Source organism: Vicugna pacos, chromosome 10, assembly GCF_048564905.1.
Source record: "Vicugna pacos chromosome 10, VicPac4, whole genome shotgun sequence".
NCBI classification, from domain to species: domain Eukaryota; kingdom Metazoa; phylum Chordata; class Mammalia; order Artiodactyla; family Camelidae; genus Vicugna; species Vicugna pacos.
In genome coordinates, this window is record NC_132996.1 from 62,204,902 (window position 1) to 62,218,724 (window position 13,823).

The 13,823-nt window shown below is 36.4% G+C and overlaps 1 protein-coding gene across 1 annotated transcript; it reads left to right on the plus strand.

Annotated features, from left to right (window-relative positions):
* Positions 1-7,330: 7,330 nt before the first annotated feature.
* LOC102540029 (olfactory receptor 5D13-like) lies at positions 7,331-8,281 on the plus strand. The gene has a single exon (XM_006214032.1). The coding sequence runs from the start codon at positions 7,331-7,333 to the stop codon at positions 8,279-8,281; it is 951 nt and encodes a 316-aa protein (XP_006214094.1).
* The last annotated feature ends 5,542 nt before the right edge of the window (positions 8,282-13,823 follow it).

Below are 13,823 nucleotides of genomic sequence, written 5' to 3' on the forward strand. Positions count from 1 at the left end.
TTTTGATTATATATATATATATATATATACACATATGTAACCTTATATGAATAGAGAAAGTTATTTTTTAAATGTGCTTTATACATTGGATTATTAAATTTTCTTCAATAATGGGGTAAAATTTATTCAGAAATCTAGATCATGTATATACACCTGTGCTTATTTAATTGCACTGTACTCTAAAAAATCACCTGCAGGCTAAAGTTTAAAAAAAAAAGGCAAGAAAGAAAATTCTGTTCATGCCTCACCCTCAGAGTGTAAATGACTAACCAATGGTCCTCTAAAGATGTCCACACCCTAATCCCCAGAACCTGAAAATTGCTACCCTTCCATGGCTGCTTCCCCTCCTTTCTGTTCTCTTCCCTTCTCTTTCTCTCTCTCAAATCATGAATATGACACGTAGGTAGACAAGTCATTCTGAATAATAATCCTGTATGTTTGTCTGTCTGAGAAATGGCAGACAGAGCACTGTCAGCCCTTTGCAGCATCTCCATGAGCACTTTCCTGGTCCTGCTCCTCTCTGACCTCATGAGGACCCAACACCCTTGTGGAGTTTGTGTTACTCATAAACTTTCATTTTCAGCTACAACTCTTGAGAACAGGTTACAAAATGAGAAAAGTTAACTTTGCTTCTTCTTGAAATGCATATAAAGAAAAACTTGGAATATGTCTTCCCTAATGTCTGGCTTCTTTGGTTCAGCATTTTATTTTAAAAGAATATTTGCATGACTAGCTGTAACAGTAGTTCATTTTTTTACTGCTGAAGAGTAGTTCATAAAATAAATATACCTTAATTTGTTAATTTATACTATTGCTAATGTGCTTTGGTTATTTCCTCTTCTTTATTGAAGCACAGTTGATTTACACTATTATAATATTTTTAGGTAATTTTTACAGATTATAGTTCACTAGAAGTTACTAAAAGGTAATGGCTATCATTTCCTGGACTATTCAATACATCCTTGTTGCTTATCTATTTCATACATTGCATTTTGTATCTCTTAATCTGATACCCCTCAATTGCCCCTCCCTCTTCTCTTTGCAAAATCTGCAAATAACAAATGTTGGAGAGGATGTGAAGAAATGGGGACACTTATGCACTGTGGTGGGAATGTAAATAGTGCAGCCGATTACATACTGTATGGAAAAGAGTATGGAGGTTCCCCAAAAAACTAAAAATGGAACCTCATATGATCCTGCAATCCCACTCCTTTTGTCTTTAATGGAAATGCTACTGTGAACATTCCTGCACAAGCATCTGCTGCATGGCACGTACGTCCTCGTTCTGTGAGATTTTCTCTGTGCATGCCTGTTCTGGATCACACAGAGCTGGTTTCTTTTCTTTTCCTAGATACTAATCAAACAATTTTCCAAAGTAGATGTCCTAATTTACATTCCCCCTGTATTGTATGTGTTTTCTAATTATTTCCCTTTAATTATTGCCAACATTTAATACTGTCACACTAGACATTTTAATATTTTCAGTTTGATGGGTGAGTAGCGCTTGCTCATTCTGGTTATAATTCAAATTCCTTTTATTATTAATCTGATGTAATTTCTTTTGATTCAGTTATAGGTCTTTTCACTTTCCCTTCTTCTTTGCAAAATGCCTTTTCAGGTTTTTTCCTCCATTTTTTTCCCTAAAATAATGAAGAAATTCTCATATCTTATGTGCTAAATTGTCACCATATTCATACAGTATTATGTGTTTTATATTCTATTTCTTCTTATTTTATATTATGGATTGCATTTTTTCTTTCTGATTGATTTTTAAATTTATTTCTCTGATCAGACTGGAAGTAAATTTTGGCATGACATGAGAATACATTGATTTTATATTTTAACTTATGCGTGGATATTTGTCCCAGCAATATTTATTGAAAATTCACTCCATTATACACTGCTCTATAGTGCCAGATTTTTTGTACAGTATATGTCCATATATGTATGGGTCTGTTTACAGACTATCTACATGCGTCTGTGTATTTATAGTCAGATCTATCCATAAGTAATAAGCTTTGATATACAATAGAAGAAGTCCTGAAAAATTATTTTTTTCTTAAAAATTGATTGATTTAGTCTTTGATCTTTACCTTTCAAGGCAAATTTTTGAATCATTCTTGTTTGGATTTAGGGTAGAATTACAGTAGAACCAGAGATCCATTTGGAAAGAAATTACAAGTTTTCAGCCTCAAGTCTTCCAAATCATGAGTGTACTATTTTTCTGCTTATTTAGATATACTTCAATTTTTGAAATGAAACTATATCACAATTTTTCTGTAAAGTTCTGGTGTATATTTTGTTAAATTAATCTCAATGTGTAATTTTTTTCATGCTATTTTAAATGTCATTTGGAAAATGTGTGCTGTTGTTAGATCACAATACAGTGCATTCTGGCAACTCTACCAAAATCTCTCAATAGTTTTATAATTTATTTGTAGATCAGTTGGGATTTCAACTTACATCCTATAATCTCTGTTTAAATATGTTCTCGGCTTGTTGTTTCCAATATCATTCCTTATAATTTTTTTCCTTGCTTTGGTAAACAAGCTAGAGATGTCAGTATAATTTGGGGTAAAAGTGAGCATCCCTGACTTGCTCATCTCACTGAGAAAGTATTTAGCCTCTCACATTTTAAGTGTTTTTTGCAATAGGATTTTTGTCAATTATTTGTTTCCAGATTAGTTCCCTCATGTATTTTCTTTTTGTTGTGTGTGTTTTTGTTTTGTTCTGCTTTTTGGTCACTGGATGTTGAAATTCATCAAGCTATGGTTTCTTCATTTTAGGTCCTTTAATATTTTAATGTGACAACTTACATTTAAAAATTTTCTAATATTAAGCAAAGTGGGTTTTTTTTCTGAGAAAACTGCCATCAATGTTATATAATAGAGTATCCTTTCTATTAATTGATTAGTTTCATATGCCATATTTTATTTATAACCTAAAATTCTGTTAATAAGAAAAATCGTTCTGCAATAATTTATTGTACTGCCCTTGTTAATTTTTGTCATTGAAATTATACTTGACTTTTAAAACAAAATGGTAAGAGTGTCTTACTATTCAATTCAGGGAAAATTTTTGCTTAGTATTCAAATTCACTGAAAAATAAGAAAATTTTCAGTTGCACAGGAAAATTTTCAATTGAAAAATTATTTTCTGTAATAGAAAATTTTTTGAGAGTGGCTTTTCTTTTTCTTTTTTTTTTTCTCACAAATTAAGTCAGAGGCTAAAAATTATGATCGCAATTTCTTCCTGAGTCTTTGAAGCCTGACTTTTCTACATAACAATTTTCTGGCCTAGGGAATTAGATTTTTGTGTCTTGTTTACTTCTTTGTGAAACCTGTGTATTTATATTATTAGGAAATATTATTAGGAAATAGTATGTAAGTGTGAGTTTGCTAGATGAGTTCTTACTTAGTAATGAGTTCAAAAAATGTGGGTTATTACTCCCAACCACGCCCCCAGTCCCAGCACATTCCCAGCCAGAGACACTGAAAAGAAAAGCCTGATAGGTGGTGCAGCAGAATGATTCAAAGTGGGGTCAGACGTGGCTGTTAAGAGGCTACCTATTCCATTTGCACTATTTCAGTCCAGAGGCCATGGTGTTCCGGCATGAGCAGAGCTGGTTGTGGGGTGGAGACACAATAAAATGGGACTGTTCATGGGAATGATGGCATTTAAACATAATTGTAACATTTGTAATAATTTTATCTTAGAAAATAAGTTGCAAAGATGTTTCAGAGTGTTTCCATCACACCTCACTCAATTATCCACATTAACATCTCACACAATTACCATCATTCATTCATCAAAAGCATCGACACAGCTGAGGAAACAATAACAGGATGAAAAGACAACAAAATGGGAGAAAATATTTGCACACCATATATTCAATAAAGAATTAATCTCCAATACATAAATAAAGAACTCATGTAACTCAACAGTAAAAACAAGATTAATAGCCCAATTAAATGTTTAGCTAAGGAGCTGATATAGACATTTTGTCTAGGAAGATATACAAATAGCCAATCGGTATATGTCAAAAAAATGTTCAATGTCACTAATCATCAGGGAAATGCAAATCCAAATTATAGTGAGATTTCACCTCACATCTATCAGGGTAGCTATTACCAAAAAATACAAAAAGCAAGTGTTGGCAAGAATATGGATATGGAGAAAGTGGAATTCTTGTACCCTGTTGGTAGGAATGCAGAATGGTTCAGCTGCTGTGGAAAACAGTATGGAGATTCTCGGCAAAATTAAAAATCGAATTATATGCGACCAGTAATCCTGCTTCTGGATCATTATTCACAAGAATTGAAATCATGATTTCAAGGATGTTGGCTTTCTCACATTCCCTGCAGAACTGTTCACAATAGACGTGGAAACAACCTGAATGTCTATGAAGAGATACATGGATAAAGAAAATGTAGCACATATAAACAATGGAGTACAATTTAGTCTCAAAAATGTGGAAATTCTGCAATGTGCGGCCACATGGATGAGACTTGAAGACATTATGCTCAGTGAAATAAGCCAGTCAGAGAAGGACAAATAGTGTGCACTTAAAACATATCTTGAGAGTAGATCTCATATTAAGTGTTCTTACCACAGTCAAATAAAATTAAAAATAATGAACCATTATGATCACTAAAATATACATTTCATTTGGATTCAATCAATTTGTTTTTCCATTAATGTCCTCTTTCTCCTCTGGGATCCAAGCCAGGATACCGTATCATGTCTCCCCAAAATCCTCAGGTCTGTAACACGTCTTTACTCTCTTCTTGTTTTTCTTGACTTTGACAATTTGAGGGAGCACTGGTGAGGTGTCCTGCAGAGTGCTTCCATGTATGGGTTTGCCTAATGATTTTTTCATATTAACCTGGGATTATGGGTTTTGGGGTAGTAATACCGCAGAGGTGAATTTTTCTCATCAGATCATATCAAGGTAAATGATATCCACATTGCAGCACTGGTGATGGTCACCTTTATCTTTTGCTTAAGGCAGTTGTGACCATGTTTCTCTACTCTATAAACTGGGGTGTGGGATTTGAAATGCAGTTGAATAATTAACAATTATTTTTAGATGGATCTTTTTTCCTTATTTCAAATTCTATAGTTCATGTTTACATCAATGAATATGTATTGTTTCAATAATTCAAGATATTAAGGTAATCAATGGACAAGATGTGATGGTGTCGTTATCGCTAATGACTTAAAAGAAAATGCGTCTGCCAAATGACACAAGAGACAGTGTTTCAAGTAATTATATGGTTTGCGGTCCACTGAGTAATACTCCAATTACAATTCTCTGTAGTTTATGTCTTTATAGTCATGGAGGCAAATATAAAGCTCAAAGTTTGGCAGCTTAGACTGTGAAGTCAATTTCAGTATTTTCTTTGTATTCCTTGACATTTATGTCCTGGAAATAGAGTGCCAGTTTACCGGCGTACTCACTGAAATTTACTGCTATTTTTATGACAAGCCCCAAACCTGTGGCTATCTTAAAGAATATGTGACTACGGAGAAGAAAAGTACCTGAGGTTTATGAATCATAAAAAGAAATCCTCGGTAAAGTAACCAAGAACTCTTGGTTCCAGGTCAGTTCACATTTCTTTTGGTATCTTTCAATTTAGAAGGAAAAGATGGAGCTCCAGCTCATACAGATTATCTGAAAAATTACAGATGGCCCCTTTTTTATGCTCAGAGACATTTTAATTTTCACTAACTGGGCATCAACTGTCTTTGATAATTAAATTTTGTATTATAGAAACTGGCAGCCGCGAGCAACAGAGAAGTTGCAAAAGATTTATAGGATATCTGTTGATTTTGAAATCCCATAGGCCAAGTTGAGTACAAGTCAAATCCTAAATCACTGATTGTCACCAAAAGCATTTGACCTTGCTAGGGTTGAATTCCACGTCGTTATCTGAGTATCTTTTGTTACGTAAAAATTGTGCCAGTAAACCTGAAGAGTAGTACCGATCTCCCTGATATACCGAGGTTTTGATAATATTTTCGAATGTTGGACGGGACTCCTTTATTGAAGCAGCCTGAGCAGTAATGGAGATTTGCAGTGCATCTTCCCAGGCCCACCTGCTGCGGGAAAGACTAGGCTGATGACACAGGCTTTAGGTCGGGGGTTGTTTGCGCTGCGTGTTAAGCGGGCGTTCACGGAGCCCAGTCTGGAGTCTGACACGTGATCCAGACGAAGCTCAGAACACGAAGCAGTGCATCCAACTACCTTTGCTGCAGCTCTGTGTGTGTGCCTTGGGGCCACTCATTTCACGGGCTTCCTGTTCTCACTTCCCCTCTGCCTCATAACAACAGAAGGTTAACTTCTTATTGGTCAGGAAAATGTGTAATTCTCATTGTATCTTAGAACATACATGAAATTATTGTTGGTGAATATAATATGCATCTGTTCTGCTTCTCAACATATGTATGTATCTATAATTTATATGATATATTTATATATTTATAATTTAAAAATACATGTCAGAATGGAAGACCAGAAACCACATGAATAATTAATGTACTTTAATTAATTACATGGAATTAATAGAATGATAGATGTTAAACGAAATGTGAATAAAAGACCTACAAAATTATCCCAGGAGGCAGTGTACCATAAAAGAAGGTTTTGATGGACGCTACATCATTGTTTCATGGATAAGTTTCTGTAATGAATTCTCAGGCATTAGATGGAAGGCATAGACTAGATACAATTTAAGATGTATTCCAACTCATACAGTCTATGGATGTTTCTTTATTCCTACAAAACATCAAAAACATAAAAACAATTAGTACCAAGACTTGTGTGGCACCATTTGCAAAGCCAAGCAATCTCCTTGACCCTTAGTATAATTATTCGAACCCGTAACAAGGTGCTCTCTGCTTCTGTTTTACCTTTCTTGCTCTTGAGTTTTAGAGTTTCTTTTGTGCTCTGAATGTATATTTCAGCTCTATTTTAAAATATTAACAAGGACTGAATTTTAAACAATAGGACGATTACTGTATATTTTCTCTACCAGTGGTTCTCATAATTGGCATACATCAAAGTCACCTGTGGGCCTGGTTAAATCACAAATTGTGGACTCCATTCCAGAGTTTCTGATTCCAGAAGTCAGTGATGGGGCTAGAGAGTTTTCATTCCTCACAAACGTTCAGATGCTCCTGCTGCGGCTGGTTGAGGACCATGCGTGGAGAGTCACTGTTCTCCACCAACGTCACAATGACATAGGAAGCTTCTTTCTTCTCTGTTTCTCCTGTCTGTTTAGTTCTAGTTTTTAAGGAATGCTTTTTGGTTCTTTATTCAACAGGAATCATGGTGTTATTGGAAGGAAATCAGAGTATCATACCCACGTTTATTCTCCTGGGTTTCTCAGAATATCCGGAACTCCGGGTTCCGCTCTTCCTGGTTTTCTTGTCTGTCTACACAGTCACCGTGGTGGGGAACCTGGGCATGATTCTGATCGTCAATATCAGCTCCAATCTCCACACGATCATGTACTTTTTCCTCAGTCACTTGTCCTTTGTAGATTTCTGTTACTCCACTGTAGTAACACCCAAATTGTTGGAGAACTTGATTGTGGAAGACAGAACCATCTCTGTCTCTGCCTGCATTATGCGATTTTGTTTTGCTTGCATATTTGGAGTAACAGAAACGTTCATGTTAGCAGCAATGGCCTATGACCGTTTTGTGGCAGTCTGTAGCCCGTTGCTCTACACCACGGCTATGTCTCGGAGTCTTTGTGCTCTGCTGGTGGCTGGGTCTTACTCATGGGGCATAGTGTGTTCCCTGACACTTACGTATTTTCTTCTTGCATTATCCTATTGTGAGTCTAGTATCATAAATAACTTTATCTGTGACCACTCTGTGATCGCTTCTGTCTCCTGCTCAGATCCCTATATCAGTCAGATGCTATGTTTTATTATTGCCGTATTCAATGAGGCGAGCAGTCTGATGATTATTCTGACGTCCTATATACTCATTTTTATCACTGTTATGAGGATGCCTTCTGCAAGTGGACGCCGGAAAGCCTTCTCCACCTGTGGCTCCCACCTGACAGCCATCACCATCTTCCATGGGACCATCCTTTTTCTTCACTGTATCCCTAATCCTAAATCTTCTTGGCTCACAGTTAAAGTGGCTTCTGTGTTTTACACGGTGGTGATCCCCATGCTGAACCCCTTGATCTACAGCCTTAGGAACAAAGACGTAAAAAACACTTTTAGAAAATTAGTTTTCACAAAATTGCTTTGTCACTCAAGATAATATTGTGAGATTCATTATTTTACTTCTGAAAAAAATGATTTACTATGCTACAGATTGTTCAGCTCTCATAGTGGGACAGATAATTCAAATCTTTTAATCAACAGGCTTTTAGTTTATCTATGACAGCACAACATTTTATCAATTATTGATTATTGATTGTAGCATACATCAATGTTTAGTGGAATAGTTGTAAAGCACATGACAAACAAACTGGAAACAACATTATTTGACTGTCTTTTGAAATATTTGTAAATTATTTTAAAATGCTTTACCATATATAGTGTAATTGTATGTGGGTGTTTCCAAAGCAAAACTGATTCCCAGCTCATCCGATATATGCTGGACTGAGACGATCCCCCAGAACTGTGATCAGGAAACTCATACTCCAGAGATGGTTTTGACAAATGTTTCAGCTTCCTGTGGCTTGTAATGAATCATTTGTTACTCATTGTATAATAGATGGTAGAAGTTCATGTTTATTCATTAAACTTATAGCCTGCTGAGTAGCAAACAAAATTAAATATTGTTTTGCCTTACTTAAATTCATATATTAATTTTATTCTAAATTTTTTTGAGTAATCAAGGCAGTGAAATATTACAATAATAGGGTCCCAGAATGGAATCAAGCATATCTGGTCTTTTAATTTCCAAAAAACATGCCATGATAGTTCAATAGAGAAATGATCATTTTCAACAACCAATGCTGAGATTACTGGATATCCACATGGATAAATGAGTCTTTACCTTTACTTCATAATGATCTATCCTTTTTATGTTTTACTTCACTACGCCGGACACCAGAAATTAACATGACATTGTAAACCGACTATACTTCAATTAAAGAAAAAGGATGGATCATTAAAAAATGAAAAAAGAAACTTTATTACCATTAAAAACTTGTGATAAAAGTTTCTTAAGAATAAATGACACCATTAATAAAATGAAAATCTAGACCACAGACTGTGTACGTGTTTATAATATATATGTTTGATAAAGGATTTGTATGTAGAACATAAGGAATTCTATATGCAAAACAAGAAGAAAAATGATTTAGTTAATGAGTTGGTGAGATATTAGAGCAGACATTTGACAAAACAAAATATCCAAGTCATCTATAATCACATGAAAAGATTCTAAGCATCCTTAGTCATCAGTGAAACTCTTATTAAAACTAGAACTAAAACCAGAGTGAGATACTTCTGCAGTCGATCAGAAGGGCTAAAATGAGTAAGAGTTTCAAATATCAGCGGTGGACCTATTGGGCAAGCAGAATGCTCGTGCATTTCAGCTGCAAGTAAAAGGGTGAAAGACTTTGAAAACAGTTTAGCAGTGTCTTATAAAGTTGCAAACACTTCCACTCAACAACTTCTTCCCATACAACTCAGCAACGTGCCGCCTACTATGCTACAGAAACTCTGATATAAGAATGTGTATTCAAACAGAAAGGGACTCACAGACTTAGAAAACAAACTTATGGTTACTGGTGGTGAAAGGTGGGGGTGGAGCGAGAAAGCGGGAGTTCAGGATTTGTAGACGCTGCTATACCTAAAATAGATGAACAACGAAATCCTACTGTACAGCACAGGGAACTCTATTTAATATCTTGTAATAGCATATAATGGAAAAGAATGTATATATGTATGTGTATAACATACAGAATCACTATGCTGTACATCAGAAATTATCACAACATTGTAAAGAATTACACTTCAATTAAAAAAAAAAAAGGAAAGCAGCCAAGAGGAGACGCACACTTCTCAGGGAGTCGGGTGAGAGGAAGAGCCCCAGTGGAGAGAACTGAGACCTGGCACTGAACATACAAGAGCCCAGAGCGACAGATCCTTGGGTTTCTCCAGGTCTTCACCTAGCGCCTGGCACACAGTATGTGTTCAGAAATGTTTTTGTTACATGAATAAAGCTGGACCAAACTGAAAAAAAAAAGTGTATTAATGTAAGCCTGTAAGCTGGTGGTAATTTGTTACGCAGCACAGAGAGCTGACATAACAGAAGCTAGCTTTGAGTGCAGAAGTGGGCTCCGGGGCTGGTCCAGGATGCAGATGTGCCGGGGATGGGGGAAGACGCACTGTGGAACTCAAGCCTATTCCAGCAAAAGGGTAACCAGGCAGCCCTGTGGGATACAGGACTAAGGCTGTGCTGTGTTCAATACATAACGCTACGCCTGGTGATATACAGCCTCCGTTGTGTTAGGGCTTCCTGGTAGAGTTGGGCAAGAGTTAGTCAGGGGCCTGGGGAAAGTATAGATGGTGGCATTTAGGGGTAGTGGAAATAGTGGATTGAGTTAAATATGTTTCCAAAATGCATTTGCTATTTTTAAGAGATTATATTATTTAATTGTGCTAACATAAGCTTGAAAGTGTGGATTGCCCATATTTAGAAGACACCATTTAGTTTCAATAAAGTAGATCACTGTTTCCAAAGACAACAGTAATTATTTATGTTAAGCAAAAAAGCCGGAACCCAAGTTGTGTTGTTTACACATCTCAAAACACGTGCCCATTATGCCCAGAAAAGGACGGAGAAATCACGTAGCAGATGTAATAATAATCATCTCTGAACGGCTGCTGGTGTTAGCTGACTTAACTTTCCTCTTGGGTTTTGCTGTAGTCACCTTGTTTTCTAATTCAATGTGTGTATTTTTCTATAATTAATTCTTTTAAAGGAATTCATGAGCTAAGCTAGATGAGGCACTGTCTCCAGGGACTTAGAAGAAACTACATCCTTGTTAATTACTGCATGGAAGAGCGTTCCATCTTATTTCTGAGTTTGTGATGTGAAGAGCAATCGTTCAGGAAATATTCTCTGGGGTCTCAACCCCCAAGCTCGCAGAGTCACACATAAGCCCTGCACTTTGTTCACAGGAGTCAGATTCAGCTTCCAATCTTTGTCTCTCTCTTTCTCCTTTTCTCTGAGTTTTTTTCTGGATATCAAGAAAGAAATATATTCCAGTCACATTAATTTTCATTATTTGTGGATTTCTGCTGTGTTGACCAACTTCTTAATGCTTTACATGATGTTTGAATTCTGAGTGGTCACTTCCCTGGAGACTGTTAACAGGATCTTCAGGTGAGCTGGTTCCAGGTTGGGTTATCTATCTTGTACTCATACGGGAAGCATTAAGATCCTGCCGCTAAGGCAAGGATCACTCTTGGTCAGCCTTAATGTTGTCTCCTGTGTCCCTCTTCCTGAAGCTCACGTGGCAGGCTGAGCTTCAGTCTCTTCTCCCTCCCCTGGGGTGTCGTCCTGACTTCTGCGTTGAGAATATCCACCATGTGCCTAGCATAGTACAGCCAAAATGAATTTTTTTAAATGATATTATAATGTCTGAGAATGTCCTCAACATTTCCAAATTGTGTAGAAATAAAAATAACATGCATAAAGTAATAGTGGACACTATGTATCATATACTTTCAATTTTTCTGATGGTGATATCTGCAGGTATACCAAGAGTATGGAAAATGCTGCTGGAGTGAAAGGGACAGTTTCTGTTCAGGATGGTAATTTTCACTGAATGCCTTATATATTGCAACTGCTGCATCAATACTCAAGAAAAAGAGGCCATTCCAGGAAAAAGAGAAGAAAAATCAAATCAGCCGAAGGATAAGTGAGCATGCATTATACATTATAAGCTGAGAACACTGGCATAATTTTTAAAAGTTTGAAAATTGGGAAATATAGCTAGGGTGAGGGTTTAGATAAACTGAGCAGAGAACTTTAAATTTGATAAATTAGTTAATGGGGAGAAGTCGAAGTTTTCAGAGTCAAAAGACTGTCATAGCAGCCACAGTGCCATCAAGGAAAGGAGAGATTGGCACGCCCACAGTGCTGGCTAGCGGCCCTGCAGGGAAGTTGTCTGAGCCTTGGGTACCGTGAGGTTAGACAGAAAAGAGCACCAGGAGTCAGGTGATAATGAGAGAGCAAAGGGGAAACAGACAACGTATCGAAAGACAGTCCCTGGTGAGTTAATACCAACAGGGCCACGAGGAAGGGCAGGGAAAATGGCTGAGCTGCCCTTTTGTGTCCTGAATTGTACCTGCACGTGTGTTGCTGTCCATTTTGGACCATGATCTCTTCCTTAGATTTTTAAAAATAATCTAAGGGTTTAAAAATAGTACCAATTAGTCATAGCACCAAGAATTGAAAGAGATGAGAACGGGAAAGCTTACATCTTCTGGACTCCACAGTTGTCAGACTCTGCAGTAAGTACATTAACATCATTTCCGAATTTTCTCCTTACACAGCTATGAAATATGTATTATTGTGTCATTACTATGGATAAAGAAATTGAGGCTCAGGAAATTCCAGTAATTCACCAGCAATCACACAGTAAATGACAAAGCCTGGAACTGAATCAAATCTATGTTTCCAAGCCCACACTTCTTTCATCATGTGGTCTGTCATTAGTTCTTTGCACTTTCCTGCCCATTCCCTTAGAAAATACATTTTTTGGGTGTCAAAAATACCATAAGGCTATGAAGGAGAAAATAGTTCCTATCTCAACCAGCTCAGGCCAAACTGAAATGGCACCTAATGGTTTACGCGAGTCATACTGATAGTCTCTTATTGACCTGAACATTTAAGACATGTGCTTGTTATCTGCTAACTTGTTTTTTAAATTATTGTTAAATGATTAAATACATTTCTGGGATTATGAACTACTTGTGAAGACAAGATGATTTTGCTTTCTCAAAATAGTGTAAGCAAATATAACAAAGATTGCATGACTCAAAACAAGATCACATGTAGCTTTAATCAGAATCAATGGTCCTGTCACCAGAAATTTTGAGGGTGACAATGTACGGTTGGTTGGTGTTTATTACCATGTTCTCTAGCTCCATAGAGAAAACTTACGGAATGTGGAAGACTTGAGCAAAACATAATTTAAGTTACTCTCCTATCCAGATATTCTGTGTGTATTTAATGCTATAACATTCCTAGTAAATTTATCAGATTAAAAATAGTAAGTTAAAAGATAATGATCAAGGAATTTTGAAGGCCATGTTCAGAGCACTAGTGAAACTGAGAAAATCGACAAACACAAAGGAAAGAAAACACTGGGGTAAATGTATCACGTGTCATAAATACAGCTTCATTATTTTACCAGTCTGCTTCAGTGTTTGTAGAACGTGAAGGCAATTATTTCAGCATCAAACTGGAATCAGTAAAAAGCTTGAGGATATGCAGAACTATATTTCCTTCAGCATCCATATGTCAGTTCAAAACTTGAAAATTCTTGTGGTGACTCAGAAACTCTGCCTTTCCTATGATCTCCAATTTGAGCAACTTAACAACCGAAATATTCCTGCCTTTACAACATCCTGGTTCTTTTAAAATTGACTCTAGTTCTCAATTTACATGCATTTTTATATTAATCCTATTAAGAATCACAGCTCTTCAGAATGACAGAGCTGTGAAAAACACATTTCCTACAACACTGTGGAAAAGTTTTCTATTTAACCCCAAACTTAATTCAAGATCTGTCACTCCTGATCAGCTCCAAAAGCTAATTCATCACTAGGAAGCA

Excerpts from the sequence above, each read along its gene's own strand:
- LOC102540029 (XM_006214032.1), top strand. The coding sequence starts at position 7,331 with ATGGTGTTATTGGAAGGAAATCAGAGTATCATACCCACGTTTATTCTC.